Raw genomic sequence first — 8,489 nt, forward strand, 5'->3', positions numbered from 1 at the left:
TGAATCGAAATTAGGCTTAAAACCTTGAGAAAGGATTGAATTGGAGAAAACGAAAACTAGGTCAAAACCTTAGAATTGATGATCAAACGGTGAGAATTGGTTTAATTGATGTAGAAAGTGTTCCTAGACCTTAGATAATGTTTAGGACGAACTTTGGAATCAAGAACAAGCTTAGAACCATGTGAATCGTCGAGTTTTTGTGAAAATAGGAAGCCTGGCCGTAGCGACATTCATCGCTCGCCACGGCGAGCTATGAACCTCGCCTCGCGAGTGATGATCTTCATCGCTCGCCACGCGAGCCTTCCCCTTCGCCTCGCGAGTGTTTTGGTATTGCTCGCCATTGCGAGCAACCTTACTCGCCATAGCGAGCCAAGGCAGAGAGCATGTTAGATTTTGTGTTCCGACCTTTTGAGTTGAACCTTAGATGCCTTTGAGTACCTTTAGGTGCCTACTATTGATTAGAGAATGATTTAGAACGAGATTGAACCTAGAACAACCTTAGTTGGTGATAAGTGCCAGAAATTAGTTAAATAACATATATATTTTAGGCACTTTAATTACTTGTTTTACAAATTATCTCATGAAAATCTCCAAAATAATAGATTAGTACTACTTTATGCTTTTTATGTTTAATACCAACCAATTATGTAGGGATTTGCTTTCCAAGAGAAAAAGATCAAAGAAAGTGAAGAAAATTAGATGTTGTCATCGTGGCTAAGCAAAGTCAAAGCCATGCCAAAGCAATGCAAGTCAGAGAGCAAAAGAAATCTGAATATGGGAGCGTGGCTAAGCAAAGTCAAAGCCATGAAGCGTGGCTAAGCGAGAGATATGCGTGGCTAGGCGAGATAAGGCGGTTTTGGACATCCAATGCTGATGTGGCAGAAACCCAATGGGGAAGAAATCTGAGTATGGCTAAGCAAAGTGAGCGTGGCTAAGCCACGATGCAATTTTCCAGAATTATATAAATAGCCCCAAACCTTAATCCAGAAGAGATATCTCATATCATAGACCACTTGAGGGAGAGAAAAAAGCAGGGGAAAACCAGAGAGAACTTAAGGAGCAAGGAGCACAAGGATTGAGGGAATCTCCAAGATCATTGAGACATCATGGCTTGCTCATTTCATCTCTTCTTTTCTCCTTGTAAGGTTACCATGACAATGTGTAGCTAAACTCTTTTTGTTGGGATTGAATGTAATCAACTCTATTAGTATGTATTCCCTTTGATTATGATGTTGTTTGTTCTTAGTTATCTTTTGATGTTGAGGTTATTCTTGTTTTCCATTTTGATCTTATGGATTTGAATCGTGATTGAAAAATACCTTTTGAATCTAGGTTAGAATAATCTTCTATCAAATCTCTTGTTCTAGATATGGAATTAGGTTTTGGTAATCACTTTGACTATTGGAACTTAAAGCTTTTGCATCATTGAATAGTTTGGGAAATCAACTATACAACGATACAATCGACTAGTGGATCGTTTAGTAGTTTGGGAAATCAACGATTGAACGACTCAATAGAATTCACGACGTCATTTGGACACGAATGATGTTGTCGAGCGATATGTGATAATATCAATTGATAATTAGGATCTGCAACACTAATCCGAGAATACATATGAATAGGTTGATGAAGTTTAATCCCAACATAACCATTTCCCTGTTAACTCTCGTCCCATTTACCTTTCTGTAGTTCTATAGTTTATGAACAAAAACAACTTCGAAACCCTAGCTCAGAACGATATGAATTGTTGAACGGCTTAGAATATCGCACCAGTCCCTGTGGAGACGATATAAATACTTACTATTGTTTGATGCAAAAATACTACATCAAAATGGCGCCGCTGCCGGGGACTGGCGTTTAGATATTTGAAGCATTGCGACAATTTTTATTGTTTTGAGCATTTGTATATAATCTGTATATATTTTTCTCTTTTGTATAGTTGTTTGCACTAACCCCTCTTTGGTATACAAAGAAAAGTTTCTTGTTAGTTTTTTTTCCGTTTCAGGTTCGTCACAAAAACGAAATCATGGCTGATCATGGTTATAACAACTTCTACACTCCATTCGAGTATGAATCATATCAACAATATCAACAACATCCTTCTGAAGAGGAACGAATATCAAAGATGGAAAATATTTTGAATTTGTTCATGCAGCAATCCATGATAAACATGCAAGATACTAACCAAAGATTGAAAAATTTATCATGTCAAATGGAGCAAATGCAGCTGCAACTTTCAGACATAGATGTTCAAATCAGCAATCGATTCCTTCATGAAAAGCACGAAGATGTTTCAATTGAGAATGATGAATTTTGTGAGATTGTTGAGGAAGGAGTTGATCAAACCGAGGAAGGTACAACATTGGAAGGATGTGGTGAATTTGAAATTGCACAAGAAATAGACACATCGCACAAAGAAGAATTTCTTCAAGAACGACCATATACTGAAGAGGCCAGAACTGTTGAAAATGTAGAAGTGATGGAGGGGACAGAGAAAAAGGAACGGATACTAAGCATGGAAGAATCAATGGAAGGAAAGGGGAAGAAAGTGAACAAGGTGGAGATTGATCGGGTCATAGATGAGATATGTGCCTTGTTCAACAAACCAAAGTTAGGGAGGATATGGACTCCACATCAGCTGTACCTAAAGTTCATGGAATTCCTCCCAAAGAGCAGGATTACAAAAAATGATGTGTTGTCCGTGTCATTTTGGCCACCCTAACGAAACAGGCGTCGAGCTAACGACGTTAAACAAGCGCTTGTTGGGAGGCAACCCAATTTTGTAAGTATTTATGTTTTCATAATGCATTATAGGATCCATAATTAAATTTTACATTGGCAAGCTTTCACACAAATGTAAAATTCAAAAATTCTGGTCTCTGCTATGCTCGCTAAGCGAGATGTTTCTTGGCCAAGCGATGGAATCAGAAAATAAAAAAAAAAAGTGCAACTTACTATGTTAATTGCCACTAACTTTCTCATTAACTCACTCACCTACCTTTTATACTACCCAAAACCAGTTCTAACACTCACACACCACAACAATTACACGTTCTCTCTCATCAAATCCTTTCAAACCTTCTCTCACACTAAACTTGTCAAAAATCAAAATTTACATTCAAAAGTCCAATTTGCAACTAAAACTTGTGAAATTTTTCTTGTGAAATTCAAAATTCAACATCAGGTATGACACCCTTAACTTGTCTTTATACTATTTACTCAAGATTATTTTTTTATTTTTTTAAAAGGCATGAATTTTAGGGTGTTTTGTTTCAAGTTGTTAACAAGAAGTAGAATCGAAAGAAAAAGAGGAATTAGGTTGAATTGTATGTTGGGTGACTTAATTTTGTCTTTGGACAACTTAGAATCACAACCATTTTTGAATTATATTCTTTCTTTTGCAATGACCCATTTGTAAATTTTTGAATAAAAGGGTTTTAATGAAGAAAAATCCACAAAGTGATGCAGTTCTTGTGATTCTAATTCATGCACTATGATCTTATTTGGACTTTACAATCCCTATTTGTTAAGGAAAGAATTTGATTGTGTTTTGTGTGTATCTGAATGTTACTTGTGTGTACTCTCAATTTGGGTATTTTTGAGAATATTTTGATCATTATGTGAGTAATATAATTGTGCATCATGCATGTCACTAATATCATGAAGAGTGGGTTTGTAAGATGTCATTTTTGTGTTTCACAACTATGGGTAAATTCATATAAAAATAGTAGCATGTGTTTCTTCCAGAATTTAACATTGATGAGTAGTGTTTTTGGCATTAGTGGTATCTCAGAAGTAGTGCTATAGGTATGGTAATTGAAATGGATTTTAGAATATATATATATGTTCCCACCCTAATCAAATGCTTTGAGCCAAAATGTAGTGAGTCAAAATGTTTATGCCAACACAGTTTAATGTAGGGAAAATCCTGAAAATTTTGAGTTCCGTGGCTAAGCCACTTATGTGCTGGCCAAGCCACCATGACAGCTACAGAAAAAGAAAACAAAAATTCTTTCACTTAAATCTGAAGCTGTTTTATGTTTTACTTAGCCTATTCTGACATATTTCTAATCCATTCTTACTTGATCTAATTGTTTTGCATTGTATATTTGGTTGTGTTTCTTATGTTTTGTAGGAATGGGACCGAAAAAGACCAACACTTCCTCACGTGCCGCAAGCAAGAAACAGAAGACTGTTGCAAGTTCTTCGAGGTCGAGGGTACAAGAACCATTTGACTCTCTCAGATTCAAAGGTCCTTATCAACAACAGAGATATAAGGACTTACTAGAGCGGACATTTTGGTCAGAAAAAGTTTTTCAAATTAAAAAGAATGGGCAGTATAGGGGAATAGCTCAAATAATTTGCACAAGGAAATGGGAAATTTTGGTGAATCCTCCTACACTTCTGAATTATGATATAATCCGAGAGTTCTATGCTAACTCCATTCCAACTGACCCAGATGAAGACTTTTCTTTCACCACTTTTGTCCGTGGAAGGACAATCCGCTTTGATAGAAATGCAATTAATGCATACTTAGGCAACCCACTCAATCTCCCAGATAACCAGTTGTGTGCCTTTCATGAGAAGCAGACCAAGGGAGATTGGAACCATGAGGAGATTGCACAGGGTATATTTCGAGAGGGGAAGACCTATGAACGTAACCCAAATGGGCAACCCATCAAAGCCCATAAGCATGACATGAATACCCCTGCTCAAGTAATCCTCCACCTCATTCTCCATAATATCCGTCCCAAAAGCCACACCTCATCTACTACTCTTGATGTTACCCCCCTTCTTTACTACATCCTAGCCAATGAACAAGTAGACATTGCTAGGGTCATTTCTCAAGAAATGAAGATAGTTGCTGAGAGCGGGATCAAACCACCTGCTAAACATAATTGTCCCCTTACTTTTCCCGGCCTGATCATCGGACTTTGTCATAAGGCCCGAATAGTTATACCTGCCCAAGTTCATGAAACCATCAAGCATCCTATTACGGACACATATATTGGACGATATTGCACAGGTAGTCGAGCTAGAGCAAGGGCAGAAGCCCCTCAAACTCAATCAACCCCTCAAGAAGCACAACCTGCACCTACACCCCAACAATTTCTATTTTCTGAGTGGGATCCAAGATACTTGGCTGCTTATACCTACACTTGGGATCAAAATGAAGCTAATCATAGAGCCCTTAACACTATTCAAGACTCTATGTACAGGTTGCAGCTGCAGTTTGGAGTTCCACAGGCTCTTACGCACCAGTTGATGACTCCAGATGCTTTCCAGGCGCATGTTGCTTGGCCTGGGGTCAGGCCATTTTATCCAGGGGGGACGAGTGCTGCTGTTGCTAAATCAAGTGATGAAGAAGAAGGTGAAGAAGGTGAAGAAGGCAACGAGGATGATGGAGAAGAAGGTGGAAGCAATGATGTCGGCGATACAGGGAGTGAGGAAGCCAGTGATGCCATGGAGTCAGATTGATGTAGAGAGAGATAGAGACTGAAAAGCTCACCTTTACTGAGTGATGTCTTTTATAGCTTTTAGTCTATTTTATTCTCTCAATCTCCACTTTATTATCTTATTTTGCACTTTTATTTGGAACAATGGTACTATTTTGTTTATGTGATGTTGAACAGCTGTTTTGTTTATGTACTTTTTACATCCTAGTACTATTTTGTTGTTAAACAAGTGTTTCATTTGTGCACTTCTGTTGAAGAAGAAGTACTCATGTTTTGAACAAGTGTCTCTGTAATGACAATGGTCATATGTTTTGATGATGGATGTGTATGCTTAAAGCTGTTTCAAATGTTTGAATGATCCAAAGTTGAGTGAATCAACAACAGATGCATGATAGTGATGGAAAATTTAACGAATTGCACAAAGCCAAGGTACATGTTTCTTGCTTTTCTAGAATAATAACTTGAATTTGAAATGTGTACTTCACACAAAAGTTATTTCATGCAGTTCTCCGCAATAACATGTTTGTTATGTGAACCACTTAGTTCTAGCCAAAAAGTGAGGAAACCTCAGTTTGTACTATATGCAAGGAGACCGGCACTCATTGTTTTAACTCGGTCGCTTTATGTTAAATCCGATAATTGTTTTGAGTTGTGTGAAGGCATGGAAAGGATCAAGGCGCATTTTTGTTTAATGAGCGAAACATACTTGACCAAAAATAGCCTACCTTGTGAGAAGAGCGAGTATTTGCTAACCCACTTGAGCCAAATAAATCAGGGTCCTCAATTATGAACTGTCAATTCATAAGCATATGAATTTGCCTTAAAGTTTTTCAAAATCCAGTTCATTTTTGTCGCACTATCGGAACCTGATATGTTTTTAATTGTTGAACCCTAAACCTTCATTGTTTATTTGTCCCTTTTGCCATAGAATAAGGGAACATTCAAATAGGGTATGTTTTTATTCAAGTTGGGGAGAAAAGGTGGATGTAAATCATTTGTCAAGTAAATTGGTGTAATTAGAAGTTTTTGATCAAGACAACATTGTTTGTAAATACAAAAAGAAAAAGAAAATGAAAAATGTGTACATGATAAAGAAAAAAAGAGAAAAAGAAGAAAAAGAAAGAAAAGTCCAAAAATAGAATAAGTTGTCAAGATCAAGGAGTGTCATGTTTAACACCAAGGTTTGTTTAGAATTAAGGGGATTCTTGAAAAAATTCTTTTGAATGTGAATAGAAGGAATGTTCCCTTATGCTTGGCCATTTGAATTCAATCGACCCACAAATGTCCTTTCTTTTGTAGCCAAGCCAAATTACAACCCTAAAAGACCTTTTGATCCATGCTTTTGTGCTTTTTAAGATGATATTTGGATGGACACATAACTTGATCGGGATGTTAACTTGATTGTCGGATGTGTGTTCAAAACCCTCACACAATGATTTCATTTTGTTTCATTTACTTATAAAGAAGTGTGTTAGGTGTGGTTCACTAGTAGCCGTGTTTTTGACTTGAACTGCATGACATGAATCTTGTGTTTAGGACCTGTTTCATATTCACAGTTCATTTCCAGATCAACGAGAGACTTGAGACTTGCCCGTGTAATTCACAGTTGAATCATGCACTCTAATCTTTTATATCAAAATTGATTGATTCATGATTTTCTCAAACCATATTTTGCATCCAAACAATTGTTCAAGGCATGTAAATTTTCATTTTTAAGTCCTTTGCTTGAGGACAAACAAAAATTTAGGTTGGGGAGAGTTTGATAAGTGCCAGAAATTAGTTAAATAACATATATATTTTAGGCACTTTAATTACTTGTTTTACAAATTATCTCATGAAAATCTCCAAAATAATAGATTAGTACTACTTTATGCTTTTTATGTTTAATACCAACCAATTATGTAGGGATTTGCTTTCCAAGAGAAAAAGATCAAAGAAAGTGAAGAAGATTAGATGTTGTCATCGTGGCTAAGCAAAGTCAAAGCCATGCCAAAGCAATGCAAGTCAGAGAGCAAAAGAAATCTGAATATGGGAGCGTGGCTAAGCAAAGTCAAAGCCATGAAGCGTGGCTAAGCGAGAGATATGCGTGGCTAGGCGAGATAAGGCGGTTTTGGACATCCAATGCTGATGTGGCAGAAACCCAATGGGGAAGAAATCTGAGTATGGCTAAGCAAAGTGAGCGTGGCTAAGCCACGATGCAATTTTCCAGAATTATATAAATAGCCCCAAACCTTAATCCAGAAGAGATATCTCATATCATAGACCACTTGAGGGAGAGAAAAAAGCAGGGGAAAACCAGAGAGAACTTAAGGAGCAAGGAGCACAAGGATTGAGGGAATCTCCAAGATCATTGAGACATCATGGCTTGCTCATTTCATCTCTTCTTTTCTCCTTGTAAGGTTACCATGACAATGTGTAGCTAAACTCTTTTTGTTGGGATTGAATGTAATCAACTCTATTAGTATGTATTCCCTTTGATTATGATGTTGTTTGTTCTTAGTTATCTTTTGATGTTGAGGTTATTCTTGTTTTCCATTTTGATCTTATGGATTTGAATCGTGATTGAAAAATACCTTTTGAATCTAGGTTAGAATAATCTTCTATCAAATCTCTTGTTCTAGATATGGAATTAGGTTTTGGTAATCACTTTGACTATTGGAACTTAAAGCTTTTGCATCATTGAATAGTTTGGGAAATCAACTATACAACGATACAATCGACTAGTGGATCGTTTAGTAGTTTGGGAAATCAACGATTGAACGACTCAATAGAATTCACGACGTCATTTGGACACGAATGATGTTGTCGAGCGATATGTGATAATATCAATTGATAATTAGGATCTGCAACACTAATCCGAGAATACATATGAATAGGTTGATGAAGTTTAATCCCAACATAACCATTTCCCTGTTAACTCTCGTCCCATTTACCTTTCTGTAGTTCTATAGTTTATGAACAAAAACAACTTCGAAACCCTAGCTCAGAACGATATGAATTGTTGAACGGCTTAGAATATCGCACCAGTCCCTG

The 8,489-nt window shown here is 36.9% G+C and overlaps 2 protein-coding genes across 2 annotated transcripts; both read left to right on the forward strand.

The window, feature by feature from the left end:
* Positions 1–536: 536 nt before the first annotated feature.
* Positions 537–2,760, forward strand: LOC25495934 (uncharacterized). The gene has a single exon (XM_013596192.3). The coding sequence runs from the start codon at positions 2,027–2,029 to the stop codon at positions 2,720–2,722; it is 696 nt and encodes a 231-aa protein (XP_013451646.1). The 5' UTR covers positions 537–2,026; the 3' UTR covers positions 2,723–2,760.
* Positions 2,761–3,031: 271 nt separating this feature from the next.
* LOC25495935 (uncharacterized) lies at positions 3,032–6,139 on the forward strand. The gene is made up of 2 exons (XM_013596193.3): positions 3,032–3,184; positions 4,136–6,139. Exon 2 carries the CDS (start codon positions 4,138–4,140, stop codon positions 5,476–5,478), a length of 1,341 nt encoding a protein of 446 aa, XP_013451647.1. The 5' UTR covers positions 3,032–3,184; positions 4,136–4,137; the 3' UTR covers positions 5,479–6,139.
* The last annotated feature ends 2,350 nt before the right edge of the window (positions 6,140–8,489 follow it).

The sequence above is a fragment of the Medicago truncatula genome, chromosome 6 (assembly GCF_003473485.1).
Source record: "Medicago truncatula cultivar Jemalong A17 chromosome 6, MtrunA17r5.0-ANR, whole genome shotgun sequence".
NCBI lineage: Eukaryota > Viridiplantae > Streptophyta > Magnoliopsida > Fabales > Fabaceae > Medicago > Medicago truncatula.